A 25429-nucleotide genomic window follows, 5' to 3' on the forward strand; every position below is an offset into this window, starting at 1 on the left:
GAGTTTTAAATTTTCTTATACAAGTGAATTAAAATTCAACACCTTAATTCTTACCCTTTTGTAAAAAGCTCACACGCAACTTTTACCAAATATAACCACATACAATAAGCAGTTTCAGTTCAATCTATCAAAAGGGAAGTTTCTTCATTTCATTCCAACAAGTATCTTCTGATTGAACCCAAGTTGGAGTAAGGAATATAGACAAAGCTTTACATGCTGATTACTGGTGGCAGGTACCTGTATTTAAAGTTGACAATTATGGTTTTCCTACACAAACCCCAACCCTCCCACCCGTACATCCCTAGGTGCTACAGTTCCATGGCTTGCCAGTTAGAAGTAGTGTCTGTGTTGTCAAGGTCTATCTTTGTTCCAGTAGCTTTGCTTCTACTGCACTTTTCTGACATGCAGAAGTGAAGTTTTGGTTGGTATATGTCCCAAGTTTCAAACTGTCCACTTTAAATGTTATTAAAGTTTCTTTTATTTATAAAAGAAAAGAACAACTCTTCACCATTCTGCATCTCCAATGGCTTTGGAAAATATATAATCTCTTCCATTAAGATTCATAATGCCATCCTTGAGATGAAATTTCCATTTGTTTTTACTTCTGTGTATCTAAATAAAAACAAAATGAAAATATGATACAATCAGAAAACAGAGAAACTCGTTCCTTAATAAAGTTTAATTTAATAAAAAAAAATTCACTCACTAGGTGGGTGTTTTAAAAGTTATCTGTAAGTAATGCAATTATGGATTTCTTTTACTAAAACAAAACTCCTCATAGTGTTTTCAAGACCTAACACGGAACTTTATGGATAGCAGTATTTAAAAAATATATCTGAGGGAATGCTGATCATCCAGTCATTTATAGCAGATTCCAAAAACTATGTACATCCACAATTAAGACAAAAGGGGAAGGACAGACTCTGGGCACTCCTATCCTTGCCTTTACTCGTAGTTTTTAGTTGTTTGCAATTCCATAGATTTGGGGTTAAGAGGAGTTGGACGACTTAATTAACCAAAGTGACCTTTCTTCCCTTCCCCTTAGTAAGCGCCACTCATTATTCGATGTTCAGTTCAAGCTCCAAATATTCTCCAAAGAAGGTCCCTTGGTTCTCCCTATTCTATGATTCAAAGGTACCTCAAAAATCAACTAGTTTAGGCTTCCAAATGAGAATATTATGTCTTAGAGAGGAGGTTCAATGACTTGACCAAGGGTATTCTGCTATTAAGTGACAAAGATGATTCTTAAGTTCTGGTCCAACACTCTTTTTACTAAATCAGTCTGTTTCATATAATAATGCAGAAATGCTCACCAGGTACAGATATTTTCTGAGATCCCTTCCTAAAATTCCATGGTCTAATCTTCCAGTGCAAACATTCTATATGTCTTATTCCTAGCAAATGGTTGTTCAGTGTCTGCTTCAATATGATAAAGTAAGGGCAAAGAATTTCAAATTAAATTATTCCTCTCTGGGACAACTCTCTTTTAAGCCTTTCATACTTTACCCCTTACTGAAATCTGTTTCCTCTAACTTTCGCTTACTGATCCTAGCTCTGCCTTTTGAAACCAAAAAAAACCACCTTCATGTTTTTGAAAACCACTCTCACGCTCTTCCTCTAGACTCAAACTTTTCTTACTTATTAAAACCATACAGACCATAATAAAGCTAAAATAGCAGGCAGGGCAGAGACTCTTGAATTTAGAGGTCTTATAGCTCTGGTCTAAATACACTATGTTGATGTTAAAATCTATTATCTTAAGATGGATGACTTGAATGTCTGACAGACATACCAGACTTCACTTGTCCAAAACTGAACTGATCTCTCCCAAACCTATTCCATATGTAGCCTTTCCAATGTGAGCTGATGGCACTGCCATCCTTCTTTCCAGTTTCTCACCAAAATCTTGAGAGTCATACTTGATCCCTCTTTTTCTTCTCTACCACACATCCAAGACTGTCAGGAAACCCTGTGGACTCTTTGTTCAAAACAAACCCAAGATCCAACTACTTCTCACCAACATTAATACTGTCACCATAGTCTGAGTCACCATTATCTCACTTGTATTATTACAACATCCCCTAAAAAGTCTCCTTGTTTCAACACTTGCTTCCTCCCCATACTCTGCTCTCAACAAAAAAGGCAAATCCTTTTAAAATTAAAATCAGATCACATCATCTGTCCATTTGAAACCTTCCAACAGCTTTCCATTCACTCAGAATAAGAGCCCATATCCTTACAAAGACCCATACCACCTGCCCTTATTCCACTGACTTAATCTACTATTGTACACTCCTCCTCCCTCACTCCAGTTCAACCACACTGGCCTACTGGCTGTTCCTCACACACAACAGGGAGGCTCTACCACCAGATAATGGCAGAGATAACTCTCTTCACGTATTTGCTTAAATGTCATCTTCTCAAAAGACCTACTATGACTACTCCATTTAAAACTGAAACCTGTACCCTTTCCCTGCTCTGTATTCCATACCAATTATCAGCTTATATCATATTAATTAATTATGTTTCAGCATCTGTCTCCCCTCACTACAGTAAGCTTCCCAATGGCAGGGACTGTTTTGTTTTGCTAACCACTATATCTCGAGCTCCTAGAATAGTGCGCTAGGACATCATAGACACTCAGTAAGTATTTGTTGAATGAAAAGACCTCTGTCTCCCCTTTTCTTTGATTCCCTATAGAGAAAGTATTAATTATGCTAAAAATGTGTATACAAATTGATTTCCAGCATAAATTTAGTGACTGCAACCTGAAGGACGCTAGGATTATATAAAGAAAAACAAGAAAAGTGATGTGTAGCCAGGAAATAGGAACTCCACAGACAAGAAACAACATTCTGCTGTAAGGCAACTTGAAAAAAGCAAATGTAGAAGTTTCATGGGTCAGATGGTCCATACATTCAGCACTATAGTCATATTGGGTAATAAATGGTAAATATTTTAATTTGAATAAAAGCAGAAAGTACAACTTGAAAAGCAATTCATATACTGCCCTAAGCCCTTCATAAAGGTATGTCCTGAATATCAGGTGAAAAGCCTCTAAAATTTCCTAATGAAAAATGTATTAAAATAAAATTACCTATAAACAAGGCTGAAGCCTCTACACCTGAGGCAATTTTCACTAAATGCTCTATCAGTCCCTCTCTATCCACACTTCAGCAAGCACTTGGATACATTATAAGTATTTGTCTACAATTCTGATTTGATTGGCAATACGAACTTTATTATTCCTTCTATGATCTTTTCTAAAATTGAATCATTGTTGAAATTCTAAAGTTTAGGCTTCAAAACTAAACTCCTAAAATTCAAGTTGGCTCAAACCATATCTAACCCCATTGTAACCAGTCATAAAACACTACCAGTCTTTACTGTGGGCTAAAACACCAAGCCCCCTCCCCTACAATCTTTAGAACTCATTAGAATCCTAAAATTAGATTTCTGCAAACTTTGAAATTGCTTATCATTCAACATACTATTTAAAGCTATTTTCAATTTATTAGTTTAAAACATTAATGTCTCCAGGAACAAAAACAAACCAATTTAACATATAAAATATTACATGGGCAATTTGTGCCAAAGGAGAATACAACCACTCTCTTATGCTAGAAAAATACTTAGAAGCATATTCTTCGGTCAGGTTAAGGTAAAAGGCCTCTCTTACCTGACAAATCTGACATCTTACCATGACACTGTGTTCTGAATAATTTGGTTGCAAGAGGTTCCCTTAAGACCTCCTGACAATAAAGATTTATTAGTATTTGCTGTTTGAACCTCATACTCTTTGCTCTACATGTACCTAACAGGAAATTACATGTGTTATATAACATATACAGGGCATTAACAACACTCACCTGGAAGTCATAATGCACAAAAGTAAATGCTGTGAAACTCTCAATCAATGACCTCACTGACTTTATTCTGTAACTTCACCCATACGTAAGTGGTCCAACTTTACCTTTTTATTAGTAAATGTTAAGATCCATTGTCCTAGCATTCTCCACATAGATTTGTTTGCAATAAGCACAGCTACCTACCACACTCTTTTGTATAAAAACAACGTAAATTTAAGATTTTCTTCTTCTGTAAAGTAAACTTCAGGCGGGGCACAAATTTTGTATGTTCATGACTACAGCTCCACTGCCAAAAATAACACCTGGTACATTTAGGCACTCAATAAGTATTTGTTGAATGAAAAAATTGAATAAATGGTTTCAAACAGAATCCAATTGCATCTGTTAGAGTTTTCAGCATTTGGTAAAGACCTCTGCTGAAATTAAATTATAAATGCAATGTAATACGTGGATATATTATATATTTAATGACTGTACCCCCAAACCAAATTTTATTCCAATTTCAATATCTTGATAACACAAATCTCAACAATAACACAAACAACTAAACAATTAAATATTTGGAAAGAACCTGGTTTAAGAATTAAGACCACAAGGAGTCAATTGCTAATTCTCACAGAAACTGGTTTAAAAATCCCTCAACATTACCAAAGCACAGCAAAGCTAAATAATCTTTAAAATGATTTTCAGTAAAAACTTATCTAGTTGTTAGTTTTCAGTCCTGTTTATTGCCCTAGTCTTCTCCTTAGTAATAAAAAAAAAAGTTATAAAAATTCTATTAGACTCTTCTAGGTTTGAGGCAGTGCGGCTAACTGGAAAAAAAACAGGACTATCCCACTGAGTTAGCCATTTGTTACTAAAGGACAACCCTAAAGTGGCTTTGTTTACATGTAGAGAGAAAGTCTAAAAAGCAAAAAAGATCATATGTCTCTCCATTTCATCAATAACTTATTTTTCAAATGTAAAGTTGATAAATTAATCTTTCATTCAACTAAAATTATCTATAAAACTATAACACTGTTTTCACATTGTTTACAGTGAATATAAGAGGCATTAATCAACTGCCCAGATGTTTCAAAAAGGCAGAAAGGACAGTTTAAGGAAGAAATCACAAAGGAAATAATGTCAGGAATCTGAAGATAAAATCCTTACCTTATCATATTGGCATACAACGACATTTTCTGTGTCAAAGAGTTCTTGTCCTTCCTCATCACTCACATCATCTTCACTATTGAGGGGTTCCTACAAATAACAGTTTATTTATTTAGACCCCATGTATTACAACTAAAAGACTCCTACTATTCAATGAAGAGAAATACAATCACATTGATGTTCTTCGAGAACCAAGTGCCAAATGGAATACATTCACTCACACACAAAATCAGCTGTCATTTAAAGAGTTTGTCAATGTTACTGAAATTTCAGCATGAAATTTAAATACAATTAAAATAGTAAGCTATATAATTTGTAACTCTGAAAAGATTTTCAACTTTGTTTCCTTTACTCTTTAAGCACAAGAAGATAATTCTCCACAATAAGTGTTTTAAGATGCCCACAAGCAGACCAAAGAAAATATGAAGGTTTAATGAACTAATGGCACTATGTACCAAAAACAGTATAAAATGGTGAAAACTGGAGGAGGAAAAAAAGGGTAACACAATAGGCTAGCACTCTATGTGTCTTTACATTAAGGACTGGGACTCTGAAGACAAATCAGCAGGTTTACCATTATAATGGTTACGGAAGAGGCGTGAAATATAATCAAGATTCTGATTTTGTTTTTTAAAAAAGGCAGGGGGGTGAGAAATCTCAGTACCAAAAAGAATTAAGGGCCAAAATAAAACCTAACTAGAGCATAAAATGGCCAATTATGTTAATCTTCACCTCAATTGTAGTGGAAGATAAAAGACATAACTCAGATTTCTAATAAATGGAGAAAGAGAATGTAGGACAAAATAAAACTAGAAAGGAAAATAATAAAGATGATATTAAGTCCAGGCCTATCCCTACTCACACACATCTTTGTGTATATATACACATTTTTATTTTTTAAAAATTTATCATTATACAATAAAATTGGTTTTCATGGCCCTTTACCAATTCTCTCCCTTTCCCTCCTCCCTCACCCCTTTTCCCACCCCCAGCAACCTCAGTTCTGTTAACTTCTCTTAAGTTCAAGGAATTACTGTGATTGTTGTGTCTTTTCCCTCCCCCCATTTATTTATTTATTTTTATTAGCTCCCACGTATAAGTGAGAACACACAATATTTCTCTTTCTGTGTCTGGCTTATTTTCACTTAATTTTCCTTATCCACTCGTACAGTGATTGGCATTTCAGCTGGTTCCAACTTTTGGTTATCGTAAATAGAGCTGCAATAAACATGAGAGTACATGATAATTTCCATTCCTTTGGGTATATACCCAGCAGTGGAATAGCTGGGTCATATGGCAGTTCTATCTGTAGTTGTTTGAGGAACAACCATACCATTTTCCATAACGGCTACACCATTTTACAGTCTCACCAACAGTGTAGAAGGGTTCCCCTTTCTCTACGTCCTTGCCAGCATTTGTTATTCTTTTTTTTTTTAAATTTTATTTTGTCGATATACATTGTGGCTGATTATTGCTCCCCATCACCAAAACCTCCCTCCCTTCTCCCTCCCCCCCTCCCCCCCAACAATGTCCTTTCTGTTTGCTTGTCGTATCAACTTCAAATAATTGTGGTTGTTATATCTTCTTATTGGTGGGAGCTAAAAATTAATATATAAATTCACACACACACACACACACACACACACAAACCGGGGGGGGGGGGGGGAAGATATTCTGTCTTTTTGATATCAGCTGGCCTAGTTGGACTGGGATATCATCTCAATGTGGTTTTGATTTGCATTTCCCAGATGCTGAGTGATGCTGAATTTTTTCATGTGTCTGTTGGCCATTCTTATATCTGCCTTTGAGAAATAACTATTCAGCTCCTTTGCCCATGTTTTAATCAGGTTACTTGTTTTTTTGCTGTTAGGCTGCTTGAGTTCCTTGTATATTCTGGATATTAATCCTTTGTTGGATGCATATTTTGCAAATATTTTCTCCCACTCTGTTGGATGTCTTTTCACTCTGTTTTTTCTTTTGCTGTGTAGAAGCTTTTTAATTTGATATAATCCCATTTGTTTTTTTCTTTTGCTGCCTGTGCTTTTGAGGTCGTATTCATAAAGTCTATGCCCAGTCCTACTTCCTGAACTGTCTCCCCTATGTATTCTTCTAGAAGTTTTAGTTTCAGGATACTTAATTCTTTAATCCATTTTGATTGATTTTGGTATATGGTAAGAGGTACAGGTCTAATTTCATTCTTCTACATAGGGATGTCCTACTTTCCCAGAGCCATTTATCGAAGAGGCAGTCTTTTCCCTAGATGCCTTTCTCAATGACCAGATGGCTGTAGGTATATGAGCTGATTTCCAGATTCTCTATTCTGTTCTACTGGTCCGTGTGTCTGTTTTTATGCCAGTACCATGCTGTTTTGGTTACTAAAGCTTTGTAGTATAGTTTGAAGTCTGATAGTGTTATGCCTATGGCTTTATTTTTGTTGCTCAAGATTCCTTTGGCTATTCTGTTGTTCCAAATGAATGCTAGGATTGTTTTTTCCATTTCTGTGAAGGATGTCATTGGTATTTTGATAGGGATTGTGTTGAATCTGTAGATCACTTTGGGTACTAGGGACGTTTTCACAATATTAATCCTTCCAATCCAAGAGCATGGAATATATTTCCATCTCTTCTTGTGTCCTCTTTAATTTCTCTCAGCACGGATTTGCAGCTCTCGTTGTAGAGATCTTTCACATCCTTGGTTAGCTTTCTTTCTAGGTATTTTATTTTGGTGTCTATTGTAAATGGGCTAGCTTTCCTGACTTTTCTGCTAGTCCACTGTTGGAGTATAAAAATGCTGATTTTTACATGTTGATTTTGTATCCTGCATCTGTGCTGAATATCAACTCTTACCAGTTTTTTGCAGAGTCTTCAGGCTATTCTATATATAGGCTATTGTCATCTGCAAACAGGGATAATTTGACTTTGTCTTTTCCCATCTGGATGCCCTTTATTTCTTTCTCTTCCCTGATTGCTCTGGCTAGTACTTCTAATACTATGTTGAATAAGAGTGGCTAGAGTTGGCATACTTGTCTTGTTCCTGTTCTTAAGGGAAAAGCTTTCAACTTTTCCCCATGATATTGGCAGTGGGTTTGTCATACCTGGCTTTAATTGTGTCAAGATACTCTCCTTCTATACCTAATTTGTTGAGAGTCTTTATTGTGAAGGGATGTTGAATTTTGTCAAATGCTTTTTCAGCATCTACTGAGATAATCAAATGGTTTTTATCTTTGATTTTGTTGATGTGGTGCATCACATTTGTTGACTTGTGTATGTGGAACCATCCTTGCATTCCTGAGATAAATCCCACTTGATCATGGCATATAATTTTATGGTTGTGTTGCTGTATTCTATTTGCTAATGTTTACTGAGGATTTTTGCATCTATACTCATTGAAGATAGCCTGTAGTTTTCTTTTTTTGTTGCATCTTTGTCTGATTTTGGAATCAGGGTGATGTTTGCCTCATTGAATGAGTTTGGGAAAATGGTCTCTGTTTCAATTTGCTGGAATAGATTGTAGAGAATTGATATTAATCCCTCTTTATAGATTTGGTAGAATTTGGCAGTGAAGACATCCAGTACTGGGCTTTTCTTTGTTGGGAGACTGCTGATTACAGCTTCAATCTCTTTGTTATTCATCTGTTCAGGTTTTCTATGTCTTCTTGGTTCAGTCTTGTTAGTTTCTGTGTGTCCAGAAATTTGTTCATTTCCTCCAAGTTTTCAAATTTGTTGGCATATAGTTGTTTATAACAGTCTCCAATGATTCTTTGTATTTCCATGGTATTGGTTGTAATGTCTCCTTTTTCTTTTCTAATTTTTGTTATGTGGGTCTTCTTTTTTTCTAGGTCTAGCTAATGGCTGGTCTATTTCGTTTATCTTCTCAAACTTTTTGTTTCATCGATCTTTTAAAACTATTTTTGGAGTTTCTATTTCATTTAGTTCTGCTCTTATCTTATTTCTTTCTGTCTACTAATTTTGGGGTTGGATTGTTCTTGTTTTTCTAGTTCTTTGAGGTGAAGTGTTATTTGCCATCTTTCCATTCTTCTGAAGCATTTATTGGGATACACTTTCCTCTTAGTACTGCTTTTGCAGTATCCCATAGGTTTTAGTATGATGTGTCATTACTTTTGTTAATTTCAATAAATTTTTTAATTTCCTGTTTAATTTCTTCTTGGACACGTGTCATTGTGTAGAATGCTGTTTAATTTCCATGTATTTGTACAGTTTCCAGAGTTTCATTTGTTATTGATTTCTAATTTTAATACATTGTGACCTGAAAAAATATTTGTTGAGACTTGATTTATGACCTAACCTGTGGTCTAACCTGGAGGATGTTTCATGTGCTGATAAGAATGTATATTCTGTGGGTGTTGGATGAAATGTTCTGTAGATGTCTGCCAAGTCCAACTCGTCTAAAGTATTGTTTAGATCTGATTCTGTTGATTTTTTCCTAGATGATTTGTCCAGTGTTGAGAGTGGGGTATTCAGGTTCCCTACTATTATGGTATTTGGGTATATCTCTTTCTTTAGGTCTAATAGTGTTTGCTGTATATATCTGGCTGCTCCAATGTTGAGTGCATATATATTTATGATTGTAAGATGTTCTTGCTGGATAGATCCCTTTATCATTTATAGTGGCCTTCTTTATCTTTTTTTATGGTTTTTGGTTTAACGTCTATTTTATCTGATATAATAGCTACTCCAGCTTGTTTTTGGTTTCTGTTTGCATGGTATATCTTTTTTCATCCTTTCACATCCTTATTAGTTTGTGTGTATCTTTACAGGTGAGGTGAGTCTCTCAAAGCCATCATATTGTTGCGTATATCTTTTTAATCCAATTAATTAGTCTGTATCTTTTGAGTGAGGAATTTAACTTTTCCATTAAGGATTATTATTGAATGGTGTTGATTTACTCCTGGCATTTAATTGATTTTTGTTTGGATGTTTTAAATATCTTTTGCTCCTTTCTTTCCGTTTTACTGTTTGTCTTCTGTGTTTGTTGGTTTCTTGAGACAGATAAAAGTTCTTTTCTCTTTATTGTTTGCATTTTTGTTTTACTGGTATGTTTTGTTTTTCTTGAGTATTCATTGTAGTGATGGTTGTTTTTAAGGTATTAGGCATGGTACTCCCTTCAGGATTTCTTGTAGGTCTGGTTATGTGGTGGTGAATTCCTGCAGTTTTTGTTTGTCTGAGAAATACACTATTTGTCTTTCATTTTGAAAGAATAGCCTTGCATGGGTAAAGCATTCCTACCAGCTGGCAATTTTTGTCTATATTTTGAATATATCATCCCATTCTCTTCTGGTTTTCAGGGTTTCTGATGAGAAGTCAGCTGTTAGTCTGATAGGGACTCCCTTACAGGTGACTTGACACTTTTCTCTTGCAGCTTTTAATATTCTCTCTGTCTTTGAGCTTTGCCAATTTGACTATAATGTGTCTTGGAGAGGACCTTTTGGGATTAAATTTGTTTGGAGATCTTTGAGCCTCCTGGATCTGAAGACTTGTACCTCTCCTTGAACCTGGGAAGTTTTCCACTATTATTTCATTGAATATGTTTTCAATGCCTTTTTCTTTTTCCTCCCCTTCTGGAACACCTATGATTTGGATATTTGAGCACTTATGGTTGTATGCTCTCTTAGATTTTCTTAAAAAAAAAAAATTTTTTTTTTGGTCTGCATGGTTTTTTTTTTTTTTTTTTTTTTCCTGACTGGGAAGGGGATCGCAACCCTCAGCATGGTGTTGTTTGCACCACACTCAGCCAGTGAGCACACCAGCCATCTCTATACAGGATCCGAACCCGCGGCCTTGGCACTACCAGCGCCGCACTCTCCTTGTGAGCCAGGGAGCCAGGCTTGCATGGGTTATTTCGAAAAGGTCATCTTCAAGATCAGAAATTCTCTCTTCTGCTTGTTCTAGTCTGCTGTTTAAGCTCTCTGTTGTGTTTTTTATTTTGTTAAACGAATCCTTCAACTCTACAAGCTCTGTTACATTCTCTTCTAGGGCTTTAATTTCTTTGTACATTTCCTCCTTCAACTCCTAGACACATTCTCATTTTGCTGTCATCAGAGTCTTCTTGTATCACATTGAGTTTCATTGAAATTGTTGCTTGAAATTCCTTTTCAGTCATTTCAAGAACATCCTGTTCTACAGGACTTGGTATTTGAAAATTACTATATTCCTTTGGTGGTATCATATTTTCTTGTTTTTCTTATTTCTAGTATCTCTACATTGGTCTTTAGTCATCTGGTAGAGAAGAAGTTGCTTTTTCTTGTACTCTGGAAGAGGGTTTGCAGAGAAGGAGTTCCTCTTGTGGATGTGTTTTATAATGATGGTTGAGTGGGGTGTTTTAGTATTGGTTCCAGTTAGACACAATAGTGTAATCTCTTTGACTGAATTTGGCGTTGGACTTTATGAGAGAGTGCCTCTGTGATCTAGTCCTTGCTGAGGTTGGTGACACTACATTGGTTCATCAGGACATGGACAAGCTCTCCAATTTTGGGGTGTAGAGCCCTGAAGTCTTGTTACTCTTAGGTTATGGTGGGTGTTCTTGTATAGGACTGTTGGCACCCTGGCTAGCTCACCCTGACCCTATGGGTGCACTGGGGTATACTAGTGCTCCTTGACTTGAATGGGTGATTCTGGTGGGTTTTCTCTTTTTTCTTTTCTCTTTACCTAGGCTCTGGTGGTGATTCTCCTTCTGTCCATACCGATAAGTGGTCACCAGGTACCCTGTGAGGTATTGGTGGCTGCTGTTATGGCAGCAAGCCATCCTTATGGCAACAGTTGCTGTGGTGGTGGCTGTCATGGCCCACTCGTTCTATGCTGCTATCTGCAGCAGGGGTAGGGAGTGCTGTCGACAGTGCAGCTTCTTATCTCTCTGGCAGGGCCTCGGCTGCAGCCAGGAGGGTCTTCCAGGGGCAGGGCTCACTTGCCTGGGTCCTGCATGGCTTCCTGTCTCTCTGTAAGGGCTTTATTATTTTTTGGCAGCTGGCCAGTACAGGGATCTGAACCTTTGACCTTGGTGTTTTAACACCATGCTTTAACCAACTGAGATAACCAGTCAGCTCTTATGTTCTTTAAAATAGATATCACCAATGTAAAATGAAAAAAAAATTTCAGGTAAAGTCACATAACATAAAATTTACCATTTTAACAACTTAAAAGTATATAATTCATTTGCACTAAGAACATTCATAATGTGATAACCATCACCACTGTCTAGTTCTAGAACATTTCATCACCCTTACCCATTAAACAGTCTCACTCCTCATTCCCCCCCACCCCCATCCCCTGGAAATCACTAATATGCTTTGTCTCTATGGATTTATCTAACTCTGGATATTTCATATAAATGATATCATACAATATGTGGCCTATTGTATCTGGCTTCTTTCACTTAGCACAGTGTCAAGGTTCATCCATGATGCATCCTTTTTATCAGTATTTCATTCCTTTTTTATAGCTAAATAATATTCCACTGTATAAATATACCACATTTTATTGTCTATCATCAGCTGATGAACATCTGGGTTGTTTACACCCTTTGGATATCATGAACAGTGGTACTATGAACATTCGTGTAAAAGTTTTTGACTGAACATCTATTTTAAATTATCTTGTGTATACACTTAGGAGTGGAATTTTTAAGTCATATGGTTAATTCTATGCTAAATTTTTTGAGGAGACAGAAAACTGTTTTCCATAGCAGCTATACCATTTTATGTTCCCACCAACAATGCACAAGTTTCCAATTTCTCCATATGCTCACCAACATATATTTTATTTCTTTCTTTTTTGATAATAACCATCCTAGTAGGTGTGAAGTGGTATCTCATTGTTTTCTTTTTCTTCTTTTTTGTGTGGTTGGCTGGTAAGTCATTGTGGTTTTGAATTGCAATTCTCTCATGACTAAAAATGCTGAGCATCTTTTCATGTGCTTGTTGGCTATTTGTATCTTGTCCTTGGAGAAATGTCTACTCAAGTCCTTTGCCCAATTTTCAATTGGACTGTCTTTTTGTTGTTCAGCTGTAAAGAGTTCTTTACATAGTCATGCATCATTTAATGATGGGAATATGTTCTAAGAAAGGCACTGTTAGGCTATTTAGTCATTATAGGATGTACTTATATAAACCTAGAATGTATAGCCTACTACTCGTGCAAGCTATATGGTACAACCTATTGCTCCCATGAGTGATGCACTGAGCTACTACAACAGCTACAATATCACCAGGCAATAGGCATTTCTTAGCTCCGTCATAATCTAATGAGACCACCACTGTATATGTGGTCTGTTGTTGACCAAAACATCATTATGTGGCATTATGTGTATATTCTGGATACTAGATCTTTATCAGATATAAGATTTGCAAATATTTTCTCCCATTCTGTGGGTTGTCTCTTTACTTTCTTGATATTGTACTTTGTTGCACAAAAACTTTAATCTATGAAGTCCACATTTTCTTTGATTGCTTGTACTTTTGGTGTCATATGTAAGAAAACATTGCCAAGGTTCTGAAGATTCACCCATTTTAAGAGTTTTATAATTTTAGCTCTTAGACTTAGGTCTTTGATCCATTTTGGGTTAATTTTTGCATCTGGTATGAGGCAGGGGTCCAACTTCACTCTTTTGCATATGGATATTCAGTAGTCCAAGCACAAATGTTGAAAAGGCTATTCTTTTCCACTAATAGTCTTGACTGATACAAAAACTTTAACATAATAACATAAATGGCAGTATTACACTTACAAAAAACACACCTAAAGCTTACAGATCCAACAAATTTGAAAGTGAAAGAATAAGAAAAGATATCCCAGGCAAATTCTAACCAAAACAAAGCTGGTGTGGCTCTACTAATATCAAACAGACATTATGTTTAAAAAAAAATTACTAGAAATAAAGACACTATATAATCAAAGTTTCAATTCACTAGGAAAATAGAACAATTCTAAGTTTACGTGCACCCGTTTTTAAGCTCAAAATATAAAAGGGAAAAATGACAGAAAAACAATGAGAAATAAATCAATTACAGTCGGAGATCTGAACATATCTCACTCAATAATTGATGATGGATCAAGAACACAAAAAATATCAATAAGGATATAAATATCTGAACAAACCTATTCACAATCTAAATCTAACAGACATACAGAAGAGAGTACTAAACAGCAGAAGACACATTCTTTGTTCAATTACACAGAGAATATACAAAAGCAGGCAAGCAAGTCTGAACCGATTTCAAAGGATCCACAATCACAGAGATCCTATCATCCACAAATGAAACAGTTAATTCAGAACAGAAATTAATAAAATAGGAAAAAAACATAAGGTAGAATAAACAAAGCTATAAGTTGATATAACTTACCATAACTCTCAAAAACAAAACAGAATACTTGAATGGAGTAAGATTATTAGGCCCAGACATTCATAGCAGCATGATTTAACAAATATTCAAAGAATTAAGTATAGTCATTCCTTGGTATCCACAGGGGATTGGTTCAAGGGGACCCCCCTTCCCCCTATATACCAAAATCCAAGGATACTCAAGTTAGCCCTACGGAACTGGGAATACAAAAAGCCATATGCATAGGTTCCAATTCTGTGAATATTGTATTCTCCATCCAAAGCTGGCTGAAGAACATTCACATGTAAGTGGACCCACACCGTTCAAACCTATGTTGTTTGGCGTCGACTGTATAATCTTTGAAGTTCAAGGTAGAAGGAACTCCCCAAAATTCATTTTATAAGGCTATCAGAAACCTAAAAACCTGATGAGTATGAGAACAGAATGTCACTGACAGTATCACTTATAAATATATATGCAAAAGTCCTAAACAAAGTGAATCCAGCAATTCATTAAAAGGGTAACATGACGATTAAGGTGTGCTATCCCAGGAATACAAGATTGGTTTACAAACAGAAAAATCAATTAATAAAATTCATCATAAATAACAAATTAAGGGCCGACCCCGTGGCGCACCAGGAAGAGTGTGGCGCTGGGAGTGCAGCAGTGCTCCAGCAGCGGGTTCGGATCCTATGTAAGGATAGCCGGTGCACTCACTGGCTGAGCGCGGTGCGGCCGGTCACAAAAATGACAAAAAAAAAAAAAAAAATTAAGGGTAAGAAATGGTACAATTATCTAATAGTTGCAGAAAATGTATTTAACAAGACTCAACATTTGTTTATAGTTTTAAAAAACAATATCTACCCTAAGTGAATCAATGTACAGTATATGCATATATTAAAACAACACACCATACCCCCAAAATAAATGTTTTTTTTTAAAAAAAAAAAGCAAAGCTCATAGCTACTTCTGAATAGAAGGGAACTTCCTTAACCTAACAGAGGGTATTCATAAAAAACCTACAAAGGACTGGCTGGTTAACTCAGTTGGTTAGAGCACAATGTTATATATATAACATAAGATCAAGGGTTCAGATCCCCATACCGGCCAGATACCCCCAAACAAAAACCCTACAACAAACAGTACACTTAATGGTGAACCACAGAAAAGATTACTTTTAAATTTAAGAATAAGACAAAGGTGTTTTCTATCACCACTTTTAAAAAATACTCTTCAGGAGGGCATAGTCAAAGAAGCAAGAAAAACTGCCATTTTTCACATATGATATAACTGTCTATATAGAAAACACAAAAGAATCTATAGATACATTATTAGCATTAACAAAAGACATTAGGAAAGTAGCTGGTTCAAAGATGAATATTAAAAGCTCTACACATTTTCATATTACCAATAAACAACAGGAAAACAATAAAAACATGTCATGTCACGTAGACTAGCATCGAAACTACTAAGAATTTAGGGAATAATAATGGGGAAGAGATGTGAGTAAGCACTTCCACATGATAAAAACAAAATCGCAAATAAATACATGAAAAGAGACTGAAACTCATCAATAATTAAGGAAATACAAAGTAAAACCAAAATGAGACACACACCATTTTCTACCTATCAGACTGGTAAAAATTAAGCATAACAAAGAAAACAAAGATGTTTACATGCTCCGAGAAGACAGGTACTAAGAGTAGATAATGTTATTAAGGAACAGGTATGAAATATGGACCAAAAGAAGGTTTTGAATAATTCTGTCACATTTATGCACACTGACAATCAACCTTATAAAAATGAATGAATAAAATAAAACAAAATAAAAATATCTGTGACATTTAGTTTTTCTTAGATTTCCTCTCTTCCCTAAATGTTGCCATGCCTTTTGAATTACTGAAGCAAAAGATTAACCAATCTATCTCTTCTACCAAAGTCTCATGTTTACCATATTATATAAACATAAGCCAAAGAATTGGAATTACTTGCACTGTCTCTACTACCTTTATTAACACAATTTAACTTCACATACACTCATTTTCTATCACCAGCTATATGAAACAACTATGAAGATAGAGCCAGAATAATCTAAAAACCTTACTAAACTCAGAACAATCTAACTTTACCGTAAAATCCTATGTTGTACAGCACCTAACAGCCTCTGAAAAAATAGGATATAATTCATCAGTTTGGCACCAAGTAAAGCAGGAAATGTTTATTTTAAGTCTTTTACTAGAAACTTACTTCTTCCACTTGCCCATCTTCAGCTCCATCTTTTTCTTTGTCTTCTTCTTCATCGTCATCATAGTCTTCTTCTTCATCTTCATCTTCTTCAGATGATGTATCCCCAGTTCCATCAACTTGTAATACCAATGGAGCCTGTGTTTGAGCAGGCTGGGCCTGAGGCTGCTGTTGGCCAGTGGCAGTTATCTGTGCTTGTGCTGGTGTAGGTGCTGCCACTGTCGTAGGTATAACTTGAGTCTTATTTCCTGTAAATAAGATTTGCTGAGGCTGGATGATGACACCTGCCTGTGGTGAAATCCCTCCAGGAAGAGGGGCCAGTACCTTATAGCAAAAGAAAACCACATATTACGAAACAGTGAGAGGATCAAGTATGGTACATACAAATAGGCCCAAATGTTCAACAATCACCAGGAATGTACGTATTTCAAACATAGGTAAAACTACTAAAACACAAAAGCAATGTTTAACTAGTGTTCTGACTCACTAAATTTCCATTTTGCCATTCAAATTTCTGAAGGAAAAAGATTTTCTAAAGATAATTGCTTCACTTACTGAGCACTTAGTATTTATATGCCAGGCACCAGGCCAAGATGATACAGGTTATTAGTTTATTCACTTGAGGTGTAAAGAGGTTTAGTTGTTTGCAAAGCTTACTGTCACTAAGAAGCAAAACTTGAACCTAGGCTTTCTGGTCCTGAGCCCATGCTCTTACTATTATGCCATGCTGTCTCAACACGAAGAACACTGGACTGAGAATTTGAACATCTGGCTCTAGTTTCACCTAAGATCAGATATAGATAAAGCTGTCAGACCAGGATCAATGGTTCTCAAACCTGGCTACAAATTAGAACCACCTGGTAACTTAAAAAATACTGATATCTTGTCCTCACACTAATATTCAGATTTAATTGGTGTAAGACAAAAGCTATGTATTTTATTTAAAGCTCCCCAGTTGATTCTATCATGCAACCATAGATAAGAACCACCAGCTTAGATGATTTCTAAAGTTCCTTCCAGTTCCTGCATTCTAGGATTCTAAAGTCAACCACAACTTGAAAGAATGTATTAACAAATATTATTAACTATATGTATGAGCTATATCAAAAAGTTCATGGAAAGATTCATATTATCTTTCATTGCCATTTTTCCATGAATTGTTTAAGTACCCTTGTACCACAATTAACATATTATAATTATTAATAAATAAAGAGCACTGAAAGCCTCTTACTTGCCATTTGGTTCAAGGAATGCAAAAATAGTAAGACATAGCACAGACTGAGCATCCCTAACCTGAAAATCTGCAGTCCAAAATGTTCCAAAATCCAGAATTCTTTGAGTGCTGACATGAAACTCAAAGGAAATGCTCATTGGAGCATTTCAGATTTTCAGATTAGGGATGCTCAGCCAGTATGTATATGTAAATATTCCAAAATCTGAAAACATCTGAAATCCGAAACGCTTCAGGTTCCAAGCATTTAAGTTAAAGGATACTCAACCTGTATTTCCTTTAAGAAGCTTACAGATTAATGGTGCAACAGACAAAGCAATAAGCACTCAAAAAGATGGGATATATAATAAAAGTATGTGGTTTTATGAGAACACAAAAAAGGGTACCAAATTCAGTTTGGGGACAAGGCATGATCAAGGAAGCCTTCTTAGTAGGTAATACTTTAATTTGTTTGTGCTTTAAGGAGATTAGCCAGGCTTTTCTGTTCGATTTGTTCATTTGCGGGGAGCGGAGAGAGCTGCTGGATGGAAGGTCAAAGGCAGCATTCTAAATAGAAGAATAACATCAAAGGAAATCCAGAAGTGACAGCAGCACATAACCTGGAAAGCTGTAAACAGGCTGGATTAATATTACTGCTTTGATCTTGCCTCTATCATCATACTATTATATTGATATTATGTGTTTCTTTGTCTCTTTTTTAAAGTACCTACGTTCCCTAAGAAAATAACCATTCCTTTTTCATCGCTTTCCTCACAGTACAATAATTTAACACCTGGCACACAAGTAGGTGCAAGTATTTGTTAACTTTATCTAAATAGCAGCTAAAGCAAATAACTGGAATTATGGTAAGAAATAAATCTGGAGAGTTCAAAGAAACAAGATCCGAAAAAAGATATTAAAACCATGTTGAGGAGTTTAGATTTTTTCCAACAGGCACTGGGAAGTCATCAGAAAAATTTAAGACTTTTAGAAAGATGACTATAAATCAGTCAAGTTAGGAAGGCACAAGACTAGAGGCATAGAAATCGATTAAGAGGATGATACAGTATTATTAGTAATAAATTATGACTATGTACTAAAGAACTGACAAGACAAACTGAGAAGAAAATAGTTTCAAGCGTATTAAGGGACTGCAAACATGAGAAAACTACAGTCCAAAAATAAAAAAAGAAACTATTAAAAAGAATTGGTAGGACTTAATGATACTTTATATTTTAGAGATAAAGGAAAAGGAAGTTACCACACATTCCCTTTCATAAAATACATAAGCATCATGAAAACTAGAGTCAAGTCTGCTTTGTTTGTTCCTAAATGGCCACCCCTTGTGAAGACCCAGACACTCAGTACTGCTTGCTGAATGAAGGCTGAATGACTAGTTTAGGAGGCTAGATGGAGAGTGCTGCCACTGACAGAAAAGCACATTCAGGGAGATGATGAAGAATAAGCAGAGATGATCATTCAGTTTTTAACATATTAAATGTAAGTTAAGCTCTCTCTGCTTCCACCATCTTGCAATGTGAGACCCCTGGGTCACTGTCGCCACCACCAAATGCACTTTGGACTTCCCAGTCTCAGAAACGATACTACATGGAGAACTCCACTGGCCAGTGCCAGAGGTGCAGCAGGAGCTGCAAGGCCTGCCAGGACCCACGGCCCATGGACTGCCTGGCCTGCGATACATTCTTCTTTCTGCTGCCCTCCAAGGGAGAATGCTATCGCACCTGCCCCGAGCGTCACTATGCAGAGCAAAGAACACAGACCTGTGAGAGATGCCATCCCACTTGCAAGACATGCAAAGATGACCAGTAAGGGGATCTTAACCCTTGACCTGGTGTTGTCAGCACCATGCTCTCCCAATTGAGCCACAGGCCAGCCCATTTCCACAAACTTTTTGAAGTACCTATCTCACTTGAGATTGTGTATCTAACCTTAATTTCTCTTCATTTAAAAAAAAAAACTCTCTGGCTTAGCCATTCAAAAAGTGATACCCTGAGTTGCTATGGAGAGTCACCATCAAGAAAAAGGCATTCACCAGATACATTTCCTGGACTTCGGACTTCCCAGACCCTGAAACTATCAACCGATTTAAACTATAAAAACATAATATCAAGTGCATACGGAACGGGGAGAAGTCCAGCGGGGGAGGCAGAAGCTCCGCAGAGACCACATGCCCTGCAGGGCCGCCATTGCATGATCTGGCAGATAGGCTTCACTGCAGGCACCCAGCTCCATTCCCAGCCCAGCCTAGTGCGCTTGGAGAAGGGAGACATCCGGCAAGGGAGGCGGGAATGCCACGGGGACCACACTGCTGCCACGTGATCCAGCAGCCCGGACCAATGCGTACGGAGCACAGAGACGTCCAGCAAGGGAGATAGAAGCTCCGTAGAGTCCACACACCCTGTAGGGGGCCACTGCTGCGCGATCCAGCAGCAGGTAGGCTTCACCGCCACCACTCGGCTCCATCCCAAGCCCAGTCTAGCGCGCACAGAGCAGGGAGACATCCTGCAGGGGAAGGGGAAGCTCTAAGGAGACAACATGCTCTGTGGTGCCTCGGCGCATCCCAGCAGCCCGGGCCAGAACGCACAGAACAGGGAGAAGTCCAGCACAAGAGGTGGAAGCTCAGCAGAGACCACACACCCTGTGGTACCGCACCGTGATCCAGCAGCCCAGCAGAGTCCAAGCTGACCAGAAAAGTGGCTCCCCGGAGAGGCCCAAGACCCGAGGCAACCACACACGCAAGGTACTAGTGGCCAACTGAGCAGTCACTGAGGTAGCCATACCAAATTGGCAACCACAGCAACATCTTAGTCAGTCAATAGTGTCAAATCTGTGGACTGTGAAACCCCCTGCCACAATGAATAAACATTGAAAAAAAGATACCAGAAATACAAAAAATCAAGAAAGTACAACACCAAAGGATAATAACTCTCAAGCTCTAGATCCTATAGAACAAGAAGCAATTGAAATGACTGACAAGGAATTTCGAGCAGTAATTCTAAGGAAACTGAATGAGATACAAGAAAACTCAGCTAGACATCATGATGAAACGAGGAAAAGTATACAGGTCCTGAAAGAGGAAATGTACAAGTAAATTAATATCCTGAGGGCTGAGCCTGTGGTGCACTCAGGAGAGTGCGGCGCTGGGAGCGCAGCGACGCTCCCGCCGCGGTCTCGGATCCTATATAGGAATGGCCGGTGCACTCACGGGCTGAGTACCGGTCACAAAAAAGACAAAAAAAAATCCTGAAAAAAAAATATAGCAGAACTTGCCGAACTGAAGGAGTTATTCAGCGAAATAAAAAACACAACAGAGAGTTTAACCAGCAGGCTTGTCGAAGTTGAAGAGAGAACCTCTGAACTTGAAGATGGGCTGTTGGAAATAACACAAGCAGACAAAAAAAAAAAAAAAAGAATCAAAGGCATTGAAGAAAATCTGAGAGAGATATCAGACAACCTTAAGGGCTCAAGTATCCGAGTCATGCGTATTCCAGAAGGGGAGGAAAAAGGAGATTGCATTGAAAACATATTCAACAAAATAGTGGCAGAAAACTTCCCAGGTATAGGAAAAATCACAGATCTTCAGATCCAGGAAGCTCAATGATCTCCAAACGTATTCAACCCAAAAAGGTCTTCTCCAAGACACGTTATAGTCAAATTGGCAAAACTCAAAGACAAAGAGAGAATCTTAAAAGCTGCAAGAGAGAAGCGTCAAATCACCTATAAGGGAGCCCCAATCAGGTTAACATCAGACTTTTCATCACAAACCCTAAAAACCAGAAAGGAATGGGATGATATATTCAAAATATTAAAAGACAGAGATTGCCGGCCAAGAATACACTACCCTGCAAGGCTATCCTTCCGAAATGAAGGGCAAATAGTATATTTCTCAGACAAACAAAAACTGCGGGAGTTCACCACCACACGACCACCCTTACAAGAAATTCTCAAGGGAGTACTGGGTTTGGTTCCTGAAAAATAACTACCACTACCATAAAAACCCAAGAAAAATCAAAACCCACTAGTATAATAAAAATGGCATTCATGAAGAGAAAACAAACAAAAAGGGTATCTACAACCTAAGGAACCAACAAACACAGAAAAGAAACAGTAAATCAGAAAGCAAGGAACAAAAGACACCTAAGACAACCAAACAATAATCAATAAAATGCTAGGAATAAATCAACACTATTCAATAACAACTCTTAATGTAAAAGGCTTAAATTCCCCAATCAAAGACACAGACTGGCTGACTGGATTAAAAAGGAGGACCCAACCATATGCTGCCTTCAGGAGACCCACCTCACCCATAAAGATTCACATAGACTAAGAGTGAAAGGATGGAAAAAGATTTACCATGCAAACAGAAAAGAAAAACGAGCTGGAATAGCTATTCTTACATCTGACAAAATAGACTTTAAACTAAAAACCATAAAAAGAGACAATGAGGGACACTATGTAATGATAAAAGGACTGATCCATCAAGAAGACACAACAATCATAAATATATATGCACCCAATGTGGGAGCACCCAGATTTATAAAACAAACTCTATTAGACCTAAAGAAGGAAATAGATCCTAATACCATAATAGCAGGGGACCTGAACACCCCACTGTCAATATTGGACAGATCATCTAGGCAAAGAATCAGCAGAGAAACACAAGATCTAAACAATACTCTAGACCAATTGGACTTGGCAGATATCTACAGAACATTCCATCCAACAACCTCAGAATATTCATTCTTCTCATCAGTACATGGATCATTCTCCAGGATAGATCACATATTAGGTGGGTCACAAATCAAGTCTCAACAAATTCAAAAAACTTAGAATTATCCCATGTATTTTCTCAGACCACAATGGATTAAAATTAGAAATCAATAACAAATGAAATTCTGGAAGGTATACAAACACATAAAAATTAAACAGCACTCTACTTAATGACATATGGGTCCAAGAAGAAATCAAGCAGGAGATCAAAAAATTTATTGAAACTAATGAAAATAATGATACATCATACCAAAACCTGTGGGATACTGCAAAAGCAGTATTAAGGGGGAAATTTATTGCATTAAATGCTCACCTCAGAAGACTGGAAAGATGGCAAGTGAACAACCTAACACTTCACCTTAAAGAACTAGAAAAACAAGAACAATCCAAACCTAAAGTTAGCAGACGAAAAGAAATCATTAAGATCAGAGCAGAGCTTAATGAAATTGAAATTTGAATCAAAAAGTTGGTTTTTTGAAAAGATAAATAAAATTGACCAGCCATTAGCATGGATAACAAAAAAAAGAAGAGAGAAGATTCAAATAACAAAAATTAGAAATGAAAAAGGCGATATTACAACTGATTCATCTGAAATACAAGGAATCATTCGAGACTACTATAAACAACTATACACCAACAAATTTGAAAATCTGGAGGAAATGGATAAATTTCTGGACACACACAAGCTCCCAAAAATGAGCCACGAAGACGTAGAAAATCTGAACAGACCAATAACAATAAAGGAGATTGAAGCTGTTATCAGAAGGCTCCCAACAAAGAAAAGCCCAGGACAAGATGGATTCACAGCAGAATTTTACAAAACATTCAAAGAGGAATTGACACCAATTCTTTATAAACTATTCCAAAAGGTTGAAACAGATGCAAAATCTCCCAAACTCATTCTATGAAGCAAACATCATACTGATACCAAAACCAGGTAAAGATATAACCAAAAAAGAAAACTACAGGCCGATATCCTCGATGAATATAGATGCAAAAATCCTCAATAAAATACTAGCAAACAGAATACAGTAACACATACGTAAAATTATTCACCACGATCAAGTGGGATTCATCCCAGGGATGCAAAGTTGGTTCAACATACGCAAATCAATAAATGTGATACACCATATTAATAAAATCAAACACAAGGACCGTATGATCATCTCTATAGATGCTGAAAAAGCATTTGATAAAATTCAACATTCATTCATGACAAAGACCCTCTATAAGTTAGGTATAGAGGGAAAGTATCTCAACATAATTAAAGCCATATATGACAAACCCACAGCCAATATCATCCTGAATGGGGAAAAGCTGAAAGCTTTTCCTTTAAGAACAGGAACTAGACAAGGATGCCCACTCTCACCACTCCTATTCAACATAGTGTTGGAAGTACTAGCCAGAGCAATCAGAGAAGAGAAGGAAATAAAGGGCATCCAGATTGGAAAAGATGAAGTCAAACTGTCCCTGTTTGCAGATGACATGATCCTATATATCCAACAGCCTAAAACCTCTACAAAAAAACTGTTGGAGTTGATAAATGATTTCAGCACAGTAGCAGGATACAAAATCAACACACAAAAATCAGTAGCATTTCTATTCTCCAATAGTGAACATGCAGAAAGAGAAATCAAGAAAGCCTGCCCATTTACAATAGCCACCAAAAAAATAAAATACTTAGGATTGAGTTAACCAAGGTGAAAAATCTCTATAATGAGAACTACAAACCACTGCTGAGAGAAATTAGAGAGGATACAAGAAGATGGAAAGATATCCCATGCTCTTGGATTGGAAGAATCTACATAGTGAAAATGTCCATACTACCCAAAGTGATATACAAATTCAATGCAATCCCCATCAAAATTCCAATAACATTTTTCTCAGAAATGGAAAGAACTGTGCAGATATTTTGATGGAATAACAAAAGACCATGCATAGCCAAAGCAACGCTGACCAAAAAAAATAATGCTGGAGGCATAACACTACCTGACTTTAAACTATACTACAAAGCTTTAATAACCAAAACAGTATGGTACTGGCATAAAAACAGACACACTGATCAACTGAATAGAATAGAGAATCCAGAAGTCAACCCACACACCTACAGCCATCTGATATTTGACAAAGGCACCAAGCCTATACACTTGGAAAGAGACTGCCTCTTTAGCAAATGGTGCTGGGAGAACTGGATATCCATATGGAGGAGAATGAAACTAGACCCATACCTTTCACCATACACTAAAGTCAACTCAAAATGGATTAAAGAATTAAATATACACCCTGAAACAATAAAACTTCTTAAAGAAAACATAAGAGAAACACTTCAGGAAATAGGACTGGATGCCGACTTCATGAATACGACCCCAAAAGCATGGGCAACCAAAGGAAAAATAAACAAATGGGATTATATCAAACTAAAAAGCTTCTGCACAGCAAAAGAAACAATTAACAGAGTTAAAAGACAACCAACAGAGTGGGAGAAAATATTTGCTAAATATATATCCGACAAAGGATTAATATCCAGAATATACAAGGAACTCAAACAACTTTACAAGAAAAAAACAAGCAACCCAATTAAAAAATGGGCAAAAGAGCTAAGTCAGCATTTCTCTAAGGAAGATATACAAATGGCTAACAGACATATGAAAAAATGCTCAACATCACTCAGCATCCAGGAAATGCAAATCAAAACTACACTGAGATACCATCTCACCCCAGTTAGGATGGCTAAAAACGAAAAGACTCTGAACAATAAATGCTGGCGAGGTTGTGGAGAAAAAGGAACTCTCATACATTGTTGGTGGGACTGCAAAATGGTGCAGCCTC

General features: G+C 36.8%; 1 protein-coding gene across 1 annotated transcript in view; it reads right to left on the bottom strand.

The window, feature by feature from the left end:
- Positions 1 to 303: 303 nt before the first annotated feature.
- The window catches only part of GTF2A1 (general transcription factor IIA subunit 1), a 46839-nt gene continuing 21713 nt past the window's right edge, over positions 304 to 25429 (bottom strand). The window contains exons 7-9 of the mRNA XM_063090851.1: positions 16603 to 16923; positions 5022 to 5111; positions 304 to 612 (exon numbers count right to left, since the gene is read on the bottom strand). Of these exons, the coding sequence (XP_062946921.1) occupies positions 505 to 612; positions 5022 to 5111; positions 16603 to 16923 (519 nt within the window). The 3' untranslated portion in view covers positions 304 to 504. The remainder of the gene's footprint in view (positions 613 to 5021; positions 5112 to 16602; positions 16924 to 25429) is intronic.

Source organism: Cynocephalus volans, chromosome 3 (assembly GCF_027409185.1).
Source record: "Cynocephalus volans isolate mCynVol1 chromosome 3, mCynVol1.pri, whole genome shotgun sequence".
Taxonomy (NCBI): domain Eukaryota; kingdom Metazoa; phylum Chordata; class Mammalia; order Dermoptera; family Cynocephalidae; genus Cynocephalus; species Cynocephalus volans.